The sequence below is a fragment of the Chelonia mydas genome, chromosome 3 (assembly GCF_015237465.2).
Source record: "Chelonia mydas isolate rCheMyd1 chromosome 3, rCheMyd1.pri.v2, whole genome shotgun sequence".
In the NCBI taxonomy this organism is placed as follows: Eukaryota; Metazoa; Chordata; order Testudines; family Cheloniidae; genus Chelonia; species Chelonia mydas.
Genome location: NC_057851.1, coordinates 12,834,416 through 12,855,562, shown reverse-complemented (window position 1 = coordinate 12,855,562; position 21,147 = coordinate 12,834,416). Strand labels below are relative to the sequence as shown.

Here is a 21,147-nt window from a genome sequence, read left to right as displayed (position 1 = left end):
TCTCCTGGCCTCTCTGGAGATTAGCTCTTTCCAGTGCTGATGCTCCCTTCTGCTGCTTGCTTCACATCCTGCTACCTCTCTCTCCCCCAGTCCATGTGACTGCACATGCTTCTTTGTGACTTGGCCCTCTGCCCTGGTCACTATGCATCTTTCCCTATTCTGGGGTATCAAAATCTTTCCTAACAAATGGCCTCCGGCAGCCTTCTCATTCACTGCCTAGCTGGTGCCATTTCCCCACCTCAGGCTAGCAGAAGAACCCATGCCCACCTACTACTTCAGATTCCCACTCAGGGACCCTCTAATCAACAGCCAAGGCCTGCACCCTCCTGAACCTTGATGCCTTACCTTACCATCTAGCTCTCCCCACTTCTCGGGGCTCACCAGCCTCACAACTCCCTCCTCCCAGGGAGTATCTGTCACCTATTTTAATTCTATAGCCACCAAACATACCTCCCAATCCCTACCCCCAGGGTGTGACTTCAGCCTATTTCCCTGTCACTCCTTCTACGGGGGGCTTCCAACCTTTATAAACCCAGCCTAGCTACTCCCTCCTCAGCTGAGCTCCCTCAGTCAGTCAGGGGATTCCTTAAACCACCTGGTTCCCCTCAGGTGTGGCTTGTCTGGTTAATTGGCCCTCTTATTAGCCTGCATTAATCCCTTCAGGAAAAGTGTGGGATGAACATCCATTACAACCTATACCAATAAATGTTGATGGGAAAAGGTGCAATAGGGAGACTGACTGAATTAGTCCAAACAAAGAGGCCTAGGGATCCAAGCATGGGACCAGAAATCAATGAACCAAAATTGATGTGCTGGCAATTAGGCCTAACGGGTGGATAATAATGGGGATGGGCTATTCCACACACCACTCACTGCCATTTGGAGTTCTTGAAAAAAAGTAAAGACACTGAGGAAAAAATATGGACAGAGGAGTACGCTACTTGACTGAAAGACAAGAGAAAGAAAAGGAATGAGCTTCACCATCATAGCTGCCACCCCAACCCTCTCCTGGGACTCTAGTATCTAGCCTGACACCCTTGTGCCTTCTTTGTCCTAATCTGGGGAGCTGTCCTGACCAGATCAAGCCAGAAAGCAGGGTCCAGATACCACCTCTGGCTAAATTCCAAACATCACCTGAGATATGAGACTTTGTTTCCCTGGGGCCACTGTGTCCTACACCTTCCCTATGTATATTTCCTCTCCCTCCCCCCACTTTTCCTTCTGTCTAATAACAATCTGTTTTAGTCAGCCAAGACTGTATATTTTACAACACTGCTGTAAGCCTATGACCAGAAAGAGACAGCTAAAAGCAATGCCCTAAACAGCCCAATACTTATACAAGTTTGCCAGGTCTCTCACTGGCTGATAAGACCATTTGCTGAGTTTCTATTTCTCCAGCAGCGAGGTTGCAAGTGAGAGTCAACACCAGAGACACAAGCTGCATTTTCTCTCCTTGATGTTCTTTTCTCCCCCTTTTCATGTGTATGTCTTGTTTTGTCTTCTCAGAAATGGAGTTGGACTTTAATAACAGCAACAACAGCTCCAGCCCATCTCAACTGATTTCTATTCTTTCCTCCCCAAAAAGTAGTTTATTACCATTTAAGAGACTATCAGAGAAGAGGGGTGTGTGTGTGTGTGCCACCCTTGACTAATTTTTGTGGCTCCTTTCTGCACCCTCTCCAATTTTACAACATCCTTTTAAAAACATTCTGTTCTCTTTTCCCTGCTGCTCCCAGCCTACCAACTCAGTGACTGTGGGATTTCTCTGGCCACCTCGTAGGGGAGGGATGCACAAAAGGGTGGACAGGATGAAGAGTGTGAGGGGACAGTGCCATTCACCTACACAAGGATGAAACAGGATGATGACTCCATCACTATTAAATCCACACTCACATGTTTTTAAAGCTGAAGTTTCTGACTGCATGCAAATTCTTTTCCAATATGCAAATTAGCCAATTTATTTAAAACATTAATGGGACACAAGTTCCTTAACTTTTTTCCTTAGCTGGTGGCAACTCTAGAGCAAGGATCATTTCTCATCCAAACTGAGAGTATGGTCACAACATCATCCCACATATCTCGCCACTTCCTATAGTCACTATCTTTCATCAAAGGCGATGTGTGGGCGATTACTGTGGCTATGATTGATAGTCAAGTGGCAGCCAGCAGAAAGTGAGCTAACATACGACATACGACCAGGTTTGCGTGAGACATGCCATGACAGATGTCCCTGTGTTCTGCTTAAACCCCAGTTTCACTAGAACCACGATAATCCCAGTAAACCAGGATGTCCAGCCATTCTGTCCACAATACTTTTCAAAGGAAGGAGCTGCAGATAACGTTTTCATAATGAATGATTTTTCACCAGCAATAATAGGGTTAAGCTAGGCATCATGGGATAGGGAGAGACTATGTACAGACTTTTTTAACAAAGCCGATCACTCTGTTTGCGGACACAGCTGGATTAGGCTGCATTCTTCCCATACATTTTTTTTGGAAAATTCCTGACTAGTACGATATCAATCCCAAAGAAATGACGCTGGCAGATCCAATTGTCATACTGCTGCTGTTTGTGGTAACTTTTGTTTCTATTCTCACTGTGAAAAGGGGCTGGAATAAGAGAGCCTGCCTGAATTTCCCCCCAGGACCAAGACCTTTACCCGTCCTTGGAAATGTACACCAGCTGAACCTGAAGAGACCTTACCGAACTTTGCTTGAGGTAACACTTTCGAATGGGATGGACTGGGCAGGCTATACTTGATCTCAGAGTTGTAAATGGCAGATGGAAAAATGCAAGCTAAGTAAAATGCAGGAGTCCCCATTTTTAGAAGCAGCGCGCACTGCGAGGGGAAATGCTTAACGCAGACAAAGCGAGGGTAGCACGGCTTAAGAGTTAGCTAGTCAGTGAGGCACTGATCACTGACTTACCATTGACTTCAGCCAATCTGGGATCAGGCCCTTCAGTCTGGCGTTATATGTATGTTTATTTGGCCTATCTAGAACTTTGATCTGTGCTGGGCTTCATGCAACATATCTTAAAGCCTGTCACAGATCAGTGAGAGAATGTGACAGAAAAGTTCATTAATGATAATAATTAACAATACTTGCAGTACAGGCTAACCCCGCGTAAGGGGGGTGAACATGAAGGGACCATGAGGAGGATGAACTTATCCTGCCTGCCATGGAGCAGGCTATGGGGAGGGGCATGGCTGGGGATAAGCCCCTCTGGGGTCCTCCTGCCTCACACAGAGGTGCTGTGTAAGGGCCCTATGGCCATGTGGGCACTTTCAGCCACTGAGCTGAAGCGGTCTCTGAAGAGCCGCTCCACGCCCAGGGGCAAAGACTAATCCAGTGTTTGAATTGTATGTATGTTTATCTAGCCTATCTAGAACTTTTATCTGTGCTGGGCTTCACTCAACATATCTTAAAGCAGCGCTGTGCATGCCTGTCACACATCACTGAGAGAATGTGACAGAAAAGTTTGTTAGTGATAATAATTAACCATACTTGCAATACAAGCTAAACCAGAGGGGTGGACATGAAGGGACCATGCAGAGGGTGCGCTTATCCAGTCTGCCATGGAGCCCTGCCCATGTAAGCCCCCTGCCTGCAGCAGGAGCAGGTGGGCATGACTGGGGATAAGCCCCTCTGGGGTCTTACACCGCAAATTCTGTGTGAGGCAAGTGCTCTATGACTGAGCTGAAGTGACAGGTTTCAGAGGGGCAGCCGTGTTAGTCTGTATCAGCAAAATGAAAAAGGAGTCCTTGTGGCACCTTAGAGACTAACAAATTTATTTGGGCATAAGCTTTCGTGCTCTAAATCCCACTTCATCAGATGCATGGAGTGGAAAATACAGTAGAGAGGTATAAATACACAGCATATGAAAAGATGGGAGTTGCCTTACCAAGTGTGTGTGGGGGTCAGTGCTAACGAGCCAATTCAATTAAGGTCGAAGTGGGCTATTCTCAACAGTTGACAAGAAGGGGTGGAGATCACTTTTGTAGTGCTAATGAGGCCAATGTAATCAAGGTGGCCCATTTCAAGCAGTTAACAAGAAAGTGTTTCTCAAGCGGCCACCAGGGGGTTTTCCTGTGGCCATGACAGCCTCCTAGGTGGTGATGGGGGAAGGGGAGATGGCAAAGCATTGGCACAGCCCCTGGAGACGGGGGACAGCAGGTGGGAAGGGGACAACGCTGCAGGAGGAAGGTGAGTTCTCTTCTCTATCTATGAGAGTTTCAGCCCCGGGGTGGTTGGGAGGCGGCTCCAGCGGCAGGACTTAGGGAGCCTGGCTGTGCAGACCAGGGTACCAGCAATGGTGCTTCGGGTGCCAACACCCAGCTTCTGCCCCCAGCTCCGGGCTCTGGCCACTGGCACCGACCCCAGCCCCGGGTTCTAACCCCAAACCTTGGTGGCGGCCGCTGGCCTGGGCACCAATCCCCGGACGCACACTCCAACTCCCAGCCCTGGCTGCTGACCCCGGGTGCAGATCCCAAGCCCCAGCTGTGTGGCAGCAGGCGCTGACCCTGGGCTCCGGCAGACATTGGCCCTAGGTGCTGATCCCCAGCCCCAGTTGTGTGGCAGCGAGCGCTGGTTTCGGCATAGTGGCCCTTGCTGCCTCCCCCAGCTCACATCCAACCCCCTCCCCATTGCCCCTGGTCCTTCTGCCTTCCTGGCCCTGCATTCATTCCTCCATCATCCCCGGGCCCCGCTGCCTCCCCCAGCCCACATCCAACCCACCATGGCTCCTGCTGACTAATGGAAAGCGTGCTGACAAATGGAACCGGGTTCAAGGAAGAGCAACAGAAATGACTGGAGGTCTGGAAAACACATCATAAAAGAAGAGACCAAAGAAGGCTGGTCTGTTTCACCAAGGGAAGGTTAAAACGTGATTTGATAGTTTATAAGCACCTGCACAAGGAGAAAGTATCTGACAATAGGGGGTCCATGAAGTTAGCCGACAAAGGCATAATGAGATCCAGTAGCTGGAAGACCAAAAGCATAACTGGATTCAAAAAAGAATTAGATAAGTTCATGGAGGATAGGGCCATCAATGGCTATTAGCCAAGATGGCCAGGGATGCAACCCCGTGGGCTAAGTGTTCCAAAACCTCCAACTGTCAGAATGTGGGACTGGATGACCAGGGCTGGATCACTCAAAATAGCCCGGGAATGTTCATTCCCTCTGAAGCATCTGGTACTGGCCACTGTCAGAAGACAGGACACTGGGCTAGCTGGACCATTGGTCTGACCCAGTATGGTCATTCTTCTGAGACAGCCCGTGTGCTGAAGAGCTTACGTTAGATGGCCTGATACAGTCACATCTCATCACTTGCCTCTTGCTGTATCCCATGCCCCATCCTTCATCTCTTCATTGTCTATCTGGGCCTTGATCCTGCATCAGGATCTGCTAGCACAGACCCCTGTGCCCATGTAGTCATGCTGAACCCAGTGGTACGTAGATTTTATGCCCCTTTGAGCAAGGCCCATTGTTATATTCTGTGTTTGTACAACATCTAGCATAATGGAGTTCTGGTCCTGACTGGGGCTCCTAGATGCTACAGTAACACCGATGATTAATAATAATGAGAGTCCATGCAGATAGAAGGGTCTGCACAAGCAGCTTTCAAAGCAAGATTGGAGCCATAGATTGTCAGCTATTCAGGGAAAGCACCTTGTATTCTTATTTGTCTTCAAAGCACGGAGCATATATTTGGTGCCATTTATAATAACAATAACAAGCCCATCTAAAGTAAAACCACTGATACACTGTCAATTTTTTTTCAAGGCCAAAGTGAAAGAACTACTCTCAGTAAAGTTGGTCACAAAATAATTCATTTATTGTTAATTGTTTTGTTTTAATCAAAAATTTAATTTTTTTAAATGAAATCCTGAAAAATGTCAATAAAAAATCATTTTTGTCAAATTTGTATGTGTGAAAAGGAAATAAGTTCCTGTCCAGCTCTAATGGTATACTGTAGCCCATTATACTGTCTGTAATTGCTGTATGCAGGTAAAACCAGATATAGGTAATCCTTTTACATAATTCCCTCCTGAGGGCAATTCCCAGGGAGCCAAGCAGTGTATCATTTGTAGAGCCTGTTTTTTTTAACAGGGTTACAAAGGTAATGAATGTACATGGTAAGTTTGTCATAGACATTAGTGCAAAGCCTGGTCCCATGTTTCAATAAGTAGAACACTAGCCTAGGACTTGGAGACTTGTCTTCAATTCCTGCTCTGCCAAAGACTTCCTGTGTGACCTTGGGCAAGTCACTCTGTGCCTCAGTTCCCTGCCTGTAAAATGGGCTGATAGCACTTTCCTACCTCATAGGATGTCGTGAGGGTACATTAAAGATTGTTTCAGTGGGCATCGGACACTCTATGTACTAGGCATTCTTAAGCTCTATGCCCATATTATAGCAAAACTTAAAACCTTACTGTTAGGGGGCTTATTCCTTCACCCACTCACTTCCCTGGTCCTTCTCGCATGAACAGAGAGCAACAATACCCGAAGTCCAAAGGTGCAAACAATTCGATGTTTATTGGGGTGAACTTCCAGCAAGCATGATTCCACTTTCCTTCCTTAGTATCCTCCTTCCCAGCTCTGACACCACAGAGCCTTACACCTGTGTCCCTGTTCCCATTCCTGCCCTTAGCAAAACAGGATTCCAGTTTCCTTACTCCCATTCCCTGTTCCCATTTCCCCCTTTAGCAAAACATGATTCCAATTTCTCCACCCCCATTCCCTGTTCCCATCTCTCCCACGCATGCCCACCCCCTCCCACCAAGGCCCCCTCACTTCCTCATTGACTACAGATTGTATAGTAAAACTTGAGTTCTGCTTAGCTATACCTTAACCAATCATTTTCCTGAAATTTAACTAACCAATCCTAACATATTGTAACATGATTATGTAACCAATTATATCCCACCACCTTAATTAGTTTACACCCAGCAAAATTAATTATACAGCAGACAGAAACAATCACAGAACCAGACAGAGATTATACAGACAAACAATAGCAAAGTGGGAACTATAATGACAAAACAATACAGAAGTGAGGATTTCACATCCCAGTATTGATAAGTGAGTTCTTGCCAGACAGGATGCTGTTTCCTTTTACATTTTCTAGGCACTTCCCTTTCTCTGGAGGTGATAGGCATTATCAGGACAGGATTGTATTCCTAAGAGCCCAATAGCACCTTCTTTCAATGTGATAGTTTGGAATGTGAGGATGTGACCGGTCGCTTCCTAGCTTATGGCTGCCTCTGCTGCTTAGCCAAAGGCCTTAGCCTAAGCACAGGGCCTCAGACTGTCACAGTAAGAGAAGGCCCTTACACCGGCAGACAGTGATTTTGATTCTCTCTTTTATACCTCTATAACTAGCCAAGTGATAAGAATACACCAAAATTCTTAGAGTATAGGCCTTTACAGACAGGCCTGGATATCTATATCCTAACACTCCACCCCTTTTTTTTCTTTTTCTTTTGGGATCCTCCTGCCCAGGTATCCCTGGAAAAGCATAGGACATATGGCGACACATTTCCTGATAGGGCCAGGCATCAAGGTGGAAGGTGTCGATATCCATTTGTCCCACTGCCCCTTGTGTAGTATAGTGCCCTGCACCTTCTCTCGTACGGGCATACCACACCTATTCCAGTTAGTGTTCCAGACTTCCCATTATAGTGGGCCCGAGAAGGTTGAGTCCGGGTTGTCTAGTACACTGTAGGGTTTGGAGGGCTTATTACATTACTTATAGGTTATCTCCCTATGCAACGTAACACAAGTACAGTTAACAATACAAAATCCACAGCAACACTGAGTCCTGACCACTGCAGTATGGTCCAACATCCGAGACACCCCGAAAACACTGCCTCGCCTCCTTCGACAAGGTCACGATCTTGTGTCCAGTTGCTGGCAGTTGCAACAAGCTGCCCCTGGAGGTTTTGCTTGCTTTTGTCCATATCATAAGTCCATTGAATGTTCACAGAGAAATGGGATATTGTCCAAACCAGCTTGACCACTTGGTGTGGAATCAGGCAGTAAGCCCTGGCTTATTCACAGCAATAAGATTCACAGATCCATTTGTGCACCAAAGTCCAGATAGCAGCATATAGATGGGTGTAGTTTAGTTATGGGCTGGTGTAATTGTGCCCCCAGTAATATGTACATTCTCAGCAAAACACCTTATACACAGTACACCCAATTGTACACCCCTTGCATAGGCTCCTCTATAGTCACAGGAGAGGGCACATCCAAACATCTTCTGTTGATTTACACTATTTTACACACCCCTCCATTGATTCCCAGTGAGCTCCTCCCCTTCTCATTAGTTCCATAGGGCTTTTCCAGGTACCACGGTAGCTATTACACAGGTGCTGGCCTCCTAGTTGAGCATTTTGCATTCCCATACACATCTTCCCACCAAGGTCAGCCTTTTGAAGCCATCCCCCACCCACATCATGAGGTTTTCTGTTCATTAAAACACAACAATGCTAGCAACAAGACAAACACCACAGACAAACACACAAAACATAGATCCATGGTATTCTAAGTTATTCTTCTGCTGGCGCCAGCTTGCTTGTAGAGTGTCTGAAAAACAAAAGAAACAATTTCCACCCCCTGGTGGGGACAGATTATTGCTTAATAATAATACCACTTTCTTTTACAAATTTCCTTGCTAATTGCAGGAAAAACAGAAGAATTACCTCCAGGCTGTCCTTATTTTGTTCTATAGTCAGGCTAGTGAATTACCTCACTCACTGGTCATTTATGAAATTCATGAGGTGGTGTACCTCAGTTTCCCCTCCTGTACAACAGACCAAGTTTGCAATAGTTTCTCTGCTGTACCAAGCTTTAAGTTTATTATCAGGTAATAGCTGAGACACAGCTTCAGATTCTAGCACTGTACACACACACACCCCTTAAGGTTAACCTATCCCTTATTTTCAGGCTTTACTTGTTTTTTCACCTCCCTTTCCTGGAGGAAATGTGTTGCCATAGTCTTCTAGTAGCTTGTTTGCTGACCAGATGTATTCGTTATTTGCAGCTCCTTTGTGCCCATCAGCTAGGTAATTTGCATTTACACACAGAGGCTTACTAGCTTTCTTTTGGATCCAAAGCTGTTAGCAGTTTAGAGAGTGTCTTAAAAGGGAAACATTCCACTTCCACTAGAGTTCTGATTACTTTCCACTTTCATCTCCTGCTCCAAAACACACAGATCTGAAAAAGAAAGCACAACCTATTGTGGCTCCTTTTGGAGCCCTAATAGGATTTTAATTAAGTACCATGTTTTATTTGCATTTCTTTTACCCCTTCTCCAATATAGACCACACATGTCCTGGGAAAATGCAGATTCCTTCCATATAGTTTAACCTCCATAACATCATATTAGCCAAATTAATTTTACACAAGGTGTAACTGCCTCCCCCATGCCCACAGAGTTTTCATGCACACCCACCAAAGCAACAATCTGATCCCCCAGAGCCACCCCCAGGCTCAGTGCTCCCATCATTCCTCCCCTTTTCCTTTTCTTTTACCTGTGCGCACACACAAAATTCTCTTTTGCCTAACATTTCTTGCACTGTGATTACCCTTTTTTACACAACTGTACCCCAATTACACTTCCATCTTGTACAACTAGACACAACCAGGGGCAGCCAAGTTAAGTTCCAATAGAAACCCCTTCCATCCTTTAGTGATTTTGATTACATTACCCAAAAGTCAAATAATTTTGATCAGATTCTCTCTCTGCCTGCTGCCTGCAGCAGTCCCCTATAGACCATTTCTGTGGGAAAAGGGCCCATTTTCCCTCAGAATAGCTGTAAACGCTTCTGGGGACAGAAGCATAGTGGTGGTAGTAGCCACTCAACCTGACCCCCTTGGATAATTTAATTACCAAGCTTCCATCCAATGTGACTGCACAGAGTTGCACATACAGTTACATTTATATAACTGGGTTTTATCATTAAACAAAAACTTCCTTCTTGACATCTCGCATAAGTATCCAAAGTACCCTCCCTTAAAACTTCAGAAAAACAAAAGAGTGTGGAAAGGCAGGTTGCACTTTGAAACTTTTTTTTTTTTTTTCCCACTCCCCCAGGACCAAGTCCCAGATCCAGTCTCTAAAGGTGGTCTGTTAACTCTGCTTTTGACTATAAACCCTTTTGTGCCAAATCATCTTTCACTACCCCTAACTAATTTACAACCCTTCAGCAGCCCCTGCTGAAGCAGCACCAAACTTGAAAGATTCCTGGCAGCTTCCCATAATGCTGCCCTTACTTCAAACCTCTCACAAGCAGACTGAAGTGCCTCCTTTCCCTGGAAGGCATTCAGTCCCCATGGGCAGGGACCTTCTTCCACTACCCATATACCAAGGAGGGTGGGCTCCTCAGCCACCCCCCATACCTCTGGGTCCCCTAACACTTCCTTTTTAATCTCATCCCAGGTTGACCCCTGCACCTGGTATGGGTCCTGGTTCTTCCTTATCCATTTATCCAAAAAATCCTTTACCCTGGCTTGCCAGAACCCGCAACTACCATCACGAGAGTTCGCGATACCCCCTCCAAGCAGCTGCGCGGACTGTTGGGGAGGGGGACTTACAGGCTGCCACTCACCTATCCAATGCGATGCATCCGAGTCACGGCACCAAGATGTTAGGGGGCTTATTCCTTCACCCACTCACTTCCCTGGTCCTTCTCGCATGAACAGAGAGCAACAATACCCGAAGTCCAAAGGTGCAAACAATTCGATGTTTATTGGGGTGAACTTCCAGCAAGCATGATTCCACTTTCCTTCCTTAGTATCCTCCTTCCCAGCTCTGACACCACAGAGCCTTACACCTGTGTCCCTGTTCCCATTCCTGCCCTTAGCAAAACAGGATTCCAGTTTCCTTACTCCCATTCCCTGTTCCCATTTCCCCCTTTAGCAAAACATGATTCCAATTTCTCCACCCCCATTCCCTGTTCCCATCTCTCCCACGCATGCCCACCCCCTCCCACCAAGGCCCCCTCACTTCCTCATTGACTACAGATTGTATAGTAAAACTTGAGTTCTGCTTAGCTATACCTTAACCAATCATTTTCCTGAAATTTAACTAACCAATCCTAACATATTGTAACATGATTATGTAACCAATTATATCCCACCACCTTAATTAGTTTACACCCAGCAAAATTAATTATACAGCAGACAGAAACAATCACAGAACCAGACAGAGATTATACAGACAAACAATAGCAAAGTGGGAACTATAATGACAAAACAATACAGAAGTGAGGATTTCACATCCCAGTATTGATAAGTGAGTTCTTGCCAGACAGGATGCTGTTTCCTTTTACATTTTCTAGGCACTTCCCTTTCTCTGGAGGTGATAGGCATTATCAGGACAAGATTGTATTCAGGACAGGATTGTATTCCTAAGAGCCCAATAGCACCTTCTTTCAATGTGATAGTTTGGAATGTGAGGATGTGACCGGTCGCTTCCTAGCTTATGGCTGCCTCTGCTGCTTAGCCAAAGGCCTTAGCCTAAGCACAGGGCCTCAGACTGTCACAGTAAGAGAAGGCCCTTACACCGGCAGACAGTGATTTTGATTCTCTCTTTTATACCTCTATAACTAGCCAAGTGATAAGAATACACCAAAATTCTTAGAGTATAGGCCTTTACAGACAGGCCTGGATATCTATATCCTAACACTTACAATGCTTTTTCCAAACAAAATAAACAGCAGCAAGAGAGCAGCAGTGTGTATAACGGTCTCCTGTATGGATGCTGAACCTGGCACTTGTTCATTCAACTATATTTGCAGGCAGAAGAAAAAAAAAACAGCTCTAGCTTGTATGTTTTAAAATCAATTGAAACCCAACAGTTGGTATAACAGTAGCATGGAAACATATAATGCTTCTCCCCTCTCTCCCCCCCATATTTAAGCTGTCTGAGAAATATGGCCCAGTCTTCAGCATTCAGATGGGACCCAAGAAAATGGTGGTGCTGTCGGGATACAAGATGGTGAAGGAGGCTCTTGTAAACCAGGCAGATGCGTTTGTGGAAAGGCCTAGAATCCCAATATTTGAAAAAATTTCAAGAGGAAATGGTGAGATTTCTTTTCTCTCTTACCTAATGATAAGACTGTTTTATGCTCTGACCATTGGAAACATTCTTCTTCTGTCAGGGGTGTGTTCTGCAGGGCTGAGAAATCAGAACAGTCTGGAGAGCATACATTCTTACTTGTTTCAGAGTAACAGCCATGTTAGTCTGTATTCGCAAAAAGAAAAGGAGTACTTGTGGCATCTTAGAGACTAACCAATTTATTTGAGCATGAGCTTTCGTGAGCTACAGCTCACTTCATCGGATGCATACTGTGGAAATACTTCCATGCAGCAGTTCTGTTGCTTCTAAAGATAAGACCAAGACACTGGAGACTCGACACAAAAATGTTACAGGAGATATACAAAGGGGCATTATTAAACAATGGAGTAAGTCCATCCCTGTCTATCGGTGAAAGATAGAGACCCAGTAAATGTAACGTAAGGTAACAAAACCAAATCTGAGGTGAAAATAAAGGAGCTAGAAGACTTGGAGGCAACCATCTCATTACCCTTTGCAGACGTCAGTGTGGAAACACCACAAAACCCATGCAAGTTACAAAAAGACTCAAAGAAAAAGAAATTAGGCTTGCCTACTCCTGGCTGTCTGCACTGCAGAACGTGTACACTAAACCCACCTATTTTCTTTTCCAATAACCCCAGAGGCAACGGAGTGCCTGGACTTTGCAGAGCTCCATGACTGACAGGTTTGCAGGGATGCAACAGGTTTCTCTGACTAACCGGTGAGGCTGCTGCCTTTAAACCTCATATGATAGCTCTCCATTCAAGGCTTCCTCTTTGAACTCACCTCCCTGGTCCTGGCTTTCCTTTCATCCTCCCAGATCCTGCTTTCTCTTCTTAACAGACCACCCCCTGCTACAGGCTTCCCTGATAACCCTGCACTGATCACGCCACCACTAAGCTTTACCCAGTATCTTCCTTAGTGGCTGAGTACCCTCCTCACTCCCAGCTTCTTCCTATCAGGCCCAAGAAACTCCCTGTTTGCAGCTGCCATCCTTGCTTGCTACCATCGTAGGCATTGCAAAGCAGAATGCAGTAACACCTAACTTTTAGTCACTTAGAAAATCACAGGAACAGCACTGCGATCCACAAAACCTGAGTCGGGCATGTAGGTTCTCTATACAATGAATGGGAAGAACTAGACACCTAACAATTGATTCACAAAAGCCAGCATGCTAGGCAGGGAACTGCCTAAATTAGCCAGTGGGAGATGTTGATGAGAGGGGTGTTTCCCAAGCCCTGCCCCTTCACTGGGATAGGTTCCTAAGTCTGGGCTGCAGGGAGGCACCTAGCTGTGCTAGCAATCCACAAGCAGAAACCCCTCTCCTGGAGTCAGACAGCTTAGGTGTGTAACTCAGTGTTAGGTGCCTGCCTTCACAGGCCCTAGGCTCCTATGTTTCTGCATCTTTCTAGGCATCTGGACACCTATCTCCTGCCTAAGTCCCAGTACAATCCACACAAAACAGCAGGAGGAGGAGGCGCTGGTGGCACTGCCCACCTTATAACGTTTAGCCCAGTGGTTAGAGCACTCACCTGGATGTGTAAGACCCAGGTTCAATTCCCTCCTAAGGCAGAGGGGGAACAAAAGACTGGGAGAGGCATCTCCCACCTCTCAGGAGAGTGCTCAACCCACTGAGCGATGGGATCTTTTGAAGTAGGGCTCTCAATCTCTCCTGCTGAGGCTGTTCCACTTTTGAGAAGAGTCTTTGTGTCAGCGAGCGAGAGAATGAATGTCTCTTAGCCTGGTGGTCAGGGCACTCACCCAGGGGATCCAGGGGCCACACCCCCTGCTCCAGTGACTCTAATTATTCAAAGTGGAACAGCTTCAACAGGAGAGGTTGAAGGAGACTATCCCATAGCTGGATGGTGAGCGCACTTTCTTGAGAGGTAGCAGACCCCTGTTCAAATCTCTTCTCTGCCTCAGAGGGGAAGTGAAACTGGGTCTCCCACATCCCAGGTGAGTGCTAGAACTATGGGGCTAAAAGTTATAAGGTGGGTACCACAACCATCACCTCTGCTTCTTTTATTGGGATCAAAATGTGAGATAGGCAAGTGAACACCCCAGTTCATGGATTGCACGGGGGCTTAGGCAGGAGATACGTGTCCAGATGCCTAGAAAGAGGCAGAAACATGGGAGCCTAGGGAATGTTTATCCTGCAAATTTTGGCACCAAATGAGTTCAGACACTTACGGGGTTTGGCAGGATCTAAGCGGAGCCTAAAACTGGGAATTAGGCCCCTAAGTACCTTTGTGAATCTCCCCATAAAAGTTTATAGAACCATAGAAATGTAGGGCTGAAAGGAACCTCGAGGTCATCTAGTCCAGCCCCTGCATTGAGGCAGGGTTGAGTACAAGCTTGTCTTACTTAGCCACGTAACTCAATGCATGACCAAGTGAAGTTGAAAGCAAAGCAGCCCTTCCGATCGAGTTACTCTTTATGCATGATTAATAATGACTTGCTGCGGACTGCTCTGAAAATGTAACCTGTGGTGTTTGGGAGGCTGAGCATTATGGATGTTTAAGGTTAGTTGACACTGGCTGCTCATATTCAAATCTAAGGAATGATATTTCAGGTGTTATTTTTGCTCATGGTGAAAACTGGAAAGTGATGAGAAGATTCACTCTCACGACCTTACGGGATTTTGGTATGGGCAGGAGGACCATTGAGAACAAAATCCTGGAAGAATGTGATTATCTGATAAAGGATTTTGAATCTCGCAAAGGTAAGTACGTGTTGAGCTTCGTAGTGTAACACTGGTAATCATTCAAAGTCCTTAACCACATCTGGGCCTGCGAAGCCCCCTTTCTCCCACCCTCATGGAGTCACCTCACTTGGAAATTAACTCAGTCATGACTCTTGCCTTTCATTCCAACTAGTCAGAACTTAGGGGAGGAGCCTGAACCAGTTGGAGCAATTGGTCGCTGTGTAAAGGGTGGGAGGGGAAGGTGCTGGGGGATTAGCCTAAAAATAATGGTCCAGTTCCTCACTGAGGCAAATCTCAGACTGACTCTCAGGGAAGTTTGACCTGAGGATCTGACACATGGGAAAGGTGTAATGAGTCCTCCTTCTCTGCACACCAGTAGTGCCTCTGCTTAAAGGAGCCCAGAGACTGCTCCCTTCTATTGCCCCAAGGAATGCAAGTCATCCCAAAAGGGGCAGGGGCGGTCTGTTATTTCAATGGTTTCCAGTATGAAACCTGTTGGTTACCAACAAAATGATGAATGTTGCTGTTTAATGTTTTTTAGGAAGCCCCTTTGACACCATGAAGATGATGAATGTTGCCGTTTCCAATGTCATTGTGTCGATAATGCTCGGACACCGGTTTGATTATGAGGACCCAAAGTTTATCAGGCTTATCCATTTAATTAATGAAAGTGTCCGGCTTTGTGGGAGTCCCATGGTTACGGTAATATTAGTCTGGTTTATCCCGTGTCTATTTTTGGGATTTCAGAATATTTCCAAAGGAGAGAGATCCTAATCCCAGATTATCCAATAGCACAGTGATTAGAGCCCTCAACTCGGGTGTGGGAGAATCAGGCAAAGCAGCCATTTGAACCTGGGTCTCTCATATCCTGCACGAGTGCCATAAACACAGGGCTATTGGCTATTCTGCGGAATTGTTTGTGTCCCGCCCCCATCCCCTTGAGGGTTGGCCAAAAATTCATTCTGGAGCTGCAAAACCTTTCCTATTGAAAATGTCATCTAAACAATAGGCTTCAGTGACACGTTCTAGTTTCAGTGATTTGGGATTTTCTGATTAAACCATTTCATCTAAAACTTGCTGAGCAGCTCTAACATCTCTAACAGGAAGCAGCCCCAGATGCTCCAGGGGAACAAGCAAGAAACCCTTATGTCGGGCAATGGTGGAATAACCTGCCTACAGTGAATAACCTGTCCATGGAAAACCCTGCCCATAATCCTCACCACCATCAGTTAGCTGACTGGCTTGTGCCCCAAGCATGAGAGTTTATATCCTTTCTAAAAGTCAATTGACACAGGTGTTAAAAGGCTGGTGAGCGCCCTACCCAAGCTCCCCAACCATTGCTATGATCCGCACAACAGCATCAGTGGCAGCAACAGCATAAAGTGTTAGGGCACAAAGGTTATAGACACATCCCAGGAGTCTAGCTGGCTTAACCTTCTGAATGTAAAATTATAGTGGTTGCTCTACATCTACACCAGCTATATGAAGAAGAAGCAGAAGAAGAAGGAGATGAGTTCCAAGAGTTGTTTCATTAATCTCAATGGGAGATCTGCATGTGGAAAGCGTATAGAAACAGGCCCTGTTATTTACAAGACCATGTTTATCAACCCAATACGTATTACTGTAAAGCCACAGGCTGATCATGAATGATTTGTTAACCACTATAATCTGCGTTCCCTTTGGCTAATTGTGCTATTCCCTTCCTTTAGGTGTTCAATATATTTCCTGCCCTTGGGTTCCTACCAGGAAATCACAAGACTGTCTTTAATAACATGGAAGAACTGTACTCCTTTATTCAGCAGACTTTCATCGAATACCTGAAGCAATTAGATCCCAATGACCAGAGAAGTTTCATTGATGCCTTTCTCGTCAGGCAGCAGGAGGTACCAATGGGCTGGGAAAGGTAGAGGGGGTTAATGCAGATTTTCCCTGATTACCAATATTCTTTAAACTTTAATGGAGAGTTTTGTACTTGCAGGAAATATATAATCCCAATTCCCATTTCAAAAATGAGAATTTGCAAAGCCTGGTGAGTAATCTGTTCACAGCTGGGATGGAAACAACTTCTACCACACTCCGCTGGGGCCTTTTGCTTATGATGAAATACCCAGCTATTCAGAGTAAGATTTCTGAGCCCTTCTGACTATTCATCACTTCTCTTACTCTGCTCTGTATGTACTGAGTGTGCTTTTGTACAAACTATGTCCATACACATACAGACACAACAGTCCTCACCCATGTTCAAATGCAAGACCTCTGGCATGATGTCATCCCTTGCAGTAGGGAGAAGACAGACTCGGCTGTCATGAAAGTAAAGGGAATTCTTTATTGAGGCTGCTAGACTCAGAGAGGGCCCTGGAGTTTTCCCTGGTCATTTAGCTCTCTGACTATATCACTCTTTGCTGCCTAATGTCCCCACACAGGGTCTCCCTAAATCCTAGACTGCACTAAGGATGGAAGGGACCACAGTGTATTGTAAACCTCAAGAGCCTGATCATAGCAGATGCGGCACACACTCAACTCTCATTAATCAGTGGAACTTGAGGATGTTTAGCACTTCACAGGCTCGAGCTCTCAAAGCAAAAGCCCGACCCTTTGCACAGGGACAGTATCTTCTCTGCACTCAGTAGGTTACTACTATGCATAGCTAGAAGAGGCACGCTTACCTCTGCTTCCAAATTACCCATCTGAGCCTTGTACCATTTCAGCCTTGGTAACTAAGGTTGTCAGCGGCAGCATTGTAGAAACAAGATGTTTGTGTCCTAAAGAGTGTCGATTATATTGTTTAGCAGGTGTCCGTTGTATGCTTTCTTCTCTCTGTCTAGTTTCTCATAGGGGTTCCCACCACCATAGTATCTGAGCATCTGCTTTCACTCTCTTTTAATTGTTCAGAAAAAGTCCAGGAAGAGATTGAAAGAGTTATAGGATCTGCCCAGCTTCGTTATGAACATCGGACACAAATGCCATATACGGACGCAGTTATCCATGAAATTCAGAGGTTTGCTAATATCCTGCCAATGAGCTTGCCTCATGAGACTACTGAGGATGTCAGACTTAATGGCTATGTTATTCCTAAAGTAAGTTTTTAAGAGGTACTTTAATTACCGGGACTTTTAAACTCACCAATTAAAACAGAATAACAATGGATTATTTAAATTCCTCCAGACAAGAAATCACATGACCTCATGCACATAAACACCTTGGTGATCAGTAGGGATTGAACCTGGGGGCTTCAGCATCAAAAATTCTAGCCCAGCTAACTGGAGCTAAAGGAGTTACTCTGAAACTTGATAAGATAGTAGGCCCTTCTCCTCACTGGGGCTAGCACAACCCCAGAGAGAGACACAATCACATAAGCAGATTTGAATGACAAGGGAGGACATTTTTTGAATATTCCCTTTTCTCTTTAAGAGAAACTAAAGATGTTCTATCATGAAACTAACAGCAGATTGAATGCTCTGTGAGCACTTTGGCTTCACATGTGGTGATGAGTTCACTGAAGCTGAGTCCTTCCCAAACAGCACACCACCACCTCCTACCCAACGCAATCAGTTCTGGCTCAAAGGGCAGGAAGCCAGCCACACCACTTCTGGCAGCATTCTTGACTTAATCTGGACAATTCCCATCCACAGACTAATCAAACTTTAAACTTCTTAGCTGCTGAGCTCAGATAAGACAAACCACAAAGTAATACATGCAGTGATGTCTGCAGTGCTCTGGATCAAACCTCCGACATCTTTATGGGAAAGAGGGCAGGGGGGTGCTGTCCTGAGTGTTTGTCAGCTATGAAGACATGAAATATTAAGAAGGCACGGTGAGAAGTGGAAAGAGCCCTTCTCTGGGCACCCCCGGAATGGATATATCTGCAGGATACTGTTCCTGGATCAGATCCTCAGCTGGTGCAAATGAAGTGAGCAGAGCTATGCCAGTTTACACCATCTGATGATCTGGCTTGTTATCTTTCTGAATGAAGCTCACAGTTTATCGTCAATTTGATATTTTTATTAGAGCTGGTAGAAAAATGCAAATGTGTTTATTATTTATTTTAAGGATTTTATTTTTAATTGAGGGTTGGTTTTTTTTTTCAATTTCACAGAAATTTCCAGGAAAAAAACAGAGAAGCTGTTTCTGGGATTAAAAATAATTTTTTGTGAAAATTTTATATTTTCAAAAATAGTTCTTAGTAAAAATGTTGGTTATCAGTAAAAAATTTTAGTTTGGGGAAAATTTTGCCAAAAATGGAATTTTTCCATGAATTTTTTTGTTGCCAACAAAATACCGTTTTTTTGGTTGAAATCACAGTTCAATGGAAAAGTTTTGACTGTTCCAATTTTTATTTTGTGATGCTTTTTAGGGTACTTATATCATCCCCTTACTGGCCTCTGTTTTGTGTGACAAGACTCAGTGGGAGAAGCCTGGAGAATTCTATCCTCAGCATTTCCTCAGCACAGATGGAAAGTTCGTGAAGAATGAGGCATTCATGCCTTTTTCAGCAGGTAACTTCCCTTCAAGGACAGCAGTTTGCCTTTGTCTTGTATCTTCCCCCTTCTAAGGCATCATGTTGGATCGCAGTCTGTCTTTGCATTCAAGGAAGGGCTGGGCGAAACTCTCTCAGTGCTGTTCCGGAGCAATGCTAGATATTCCTTGTCTCTGTGGGTTGAGTTTGTTACTTCCATTGCACTTCCAATCCCTGCTGAGTAAGAGACATGAAAGGACTAAGCATGAAAATCACATTGTTTCCAGAGATGGACCAAAATCCAGAACCAGACACTCTGAAACCTTAGTGGCTGTGGATTCTGGACCCTGAGCCAAAGGAGAGCTGGAGATGGCTCTTGACAAAACCTGTCATTGCCATTCCTTGAGCAAGCTAAAATGGTCCTGAGAGAGAATTCCAGCCTTTAGGTTGTTCAGGAGGTTCTGTCTGTCCCCTCGCATATGGGCACTAGCTTGCCTGGATGACCTTATGGTCTGGTGGACTGAGCAAGGTACTAGGAATGGGGAGCTTTTGATTTCTAGTCCTTCCTTTGCCCTTTACATCCGGTGTGACCTCAAAGAGGTCACTTACCCACTTTATGCCATATTTTCCCATCTGTAAAATGGAGGTGATAACACTTGCTTTCTGAGATGGTGTTGTGAGGATAAATTAGCTCATAATTGCTAAGCGCTTATCTACAGCTCTTTCCTAGAGTTAAAACTCAAATCTGTTGTGTTGCTGCTACTTTTGAAATCCTTCCATCCTTGGTGAATTTCATTACAGGTCGGAGGATCTGTGCAGGCGAGACTCTTGCCAAAATGGAGCTCTTCCTCTTCTTTACAAGCCTCCTGCAGAGGTTCACTTTCCATCCTCCTCCTGGAGTTACCAGCTCAGACCTGGACCTCACCCCGGCAGTTGGGTTTACCACGCCCCCAATGCCCCATAAGATCTGTGCTGTGCCATGCAGATAAACTACAGCTTCTTGGGAAAGTCACACAACCTCAACCCCACTCTGTCCTACTGCTTATCCCTCCCAGATACATGTGACCTATCTTAACAACATTTTACTCTATGCCTTAGAAACCGGTTAGAGCTTGGGGCCGGCGTTATGCTCCCAGAGCCAGGAATTGGAGCCTGAACTGAAGCCGGGGCCACATGGCCAGAGTTGGGGGTCAGTGCCTGACAGGGTCAGGAGCTGCATGGCCAGGTTGGGGTCAGTGCCAGTGGCCAGAGCCCGGAGCTGGGGTCAGAAGCCAGGTGTTGGCACCTGAAGCCCCATGGCTGGAGCCCTGGTCTGCACAGCCAGGCTCCCTAAATCCTGAAGCCCACCTCCCAAGAACCCCAGGGCTGAAGCCAATGCTTCTTTGTCTCTCCCCCCCTCGCCCCATCACTGCCCAGGAGGCTGTTGTGGCTGCAGGAAAACCCCCTCATGGCCGCATGAGAGACACTGCATTAGTAACCTGCTAATTTCTACCAGAAAACAATAAAAACATATATAACTCTTGCAATGTTGTGAAAGATCCATTTCTTCAAACCAGCAATCATCATTGCCCAGAACTATAGTTATTATTCAGCCATTGTAAAATATTTCACCCCAGTCCCAAGTGTAACTGGAGTGCCTGGGCCCAAGACAATCCTGATTACGAGATGAGCCCCACCAAAGAGGAATCAGGTGATTCTAATATAAAGGCCACAAGAAGCTGTAGTGGGACCTGTCCTACTTTTTGTTTGGAAGCCAGCTGGGGCTGGTGGAAGGAGCTGCTCTGAGGAGCAAGTTGGACTTCTGCAGAGCCCTAGCCAGATAAAGCCTGTGACTGGCTTTTAAAGAAGGGAAGATGAGCTGAAAAACTGTATTTGTCTGGATGT

General features: G+C 45.5%; 2 protein-coding genes across 5 annotated transcripts in view; one reads left to right on the top strand and one right to left on the bottom strand.

The window, feature by feature from the left end:
• The first annotated feature begins 2,417 nt into the window (after positions 1-2,417).
• On the top strand, positions 2,418-20,785 carry LOC102945416 (cytochrome P450 2K6). The gene is made up of 9 exons (XM_007061712.3): positions 2,418-2,719; positions 11,927-12,089; positions 14,676-14,825; positions 15,349-15,509; positions 16,517-16,690; positions 16,786-16,927; positions 17,700-17,884; positions 19,162-19,303; positions 20,065-20,785. The coding sequence occupies exons 1-9, from the start codon at positions 2,534-2,536 to the stop codon at positions 20,250-20,252; spliced, it is 1,491 nt and encodes a 496-aa protein (XP_007061774.2). The 5' UTR covers positions 2,418-2,533; the 3' UTR covers positions 20,253-20,785.
• The window catches only part of LOC102945644 (cytochrome P450 2K4), a 63,627-nt gene continuing 61,778 nt past the window's right edge, over positions 19,299-21,147 (bottom strand). For all 4 annotated transcript variants that reach the window (XM_037893892.2, XM_043542130.1, XM_037893888.2 and 1 more), the window contains one exon: positions 19,299-19,500. In XM_037893892.2, the coding sequence (XP_037749820.1) occupies positions 19,474-19,500 (27 nt within the window). In that variant the 3' untranslated portion in view covers positions 19,299-19,473. The remainder of the gene's footprint in view (positions 19,501-21,147) is intronic.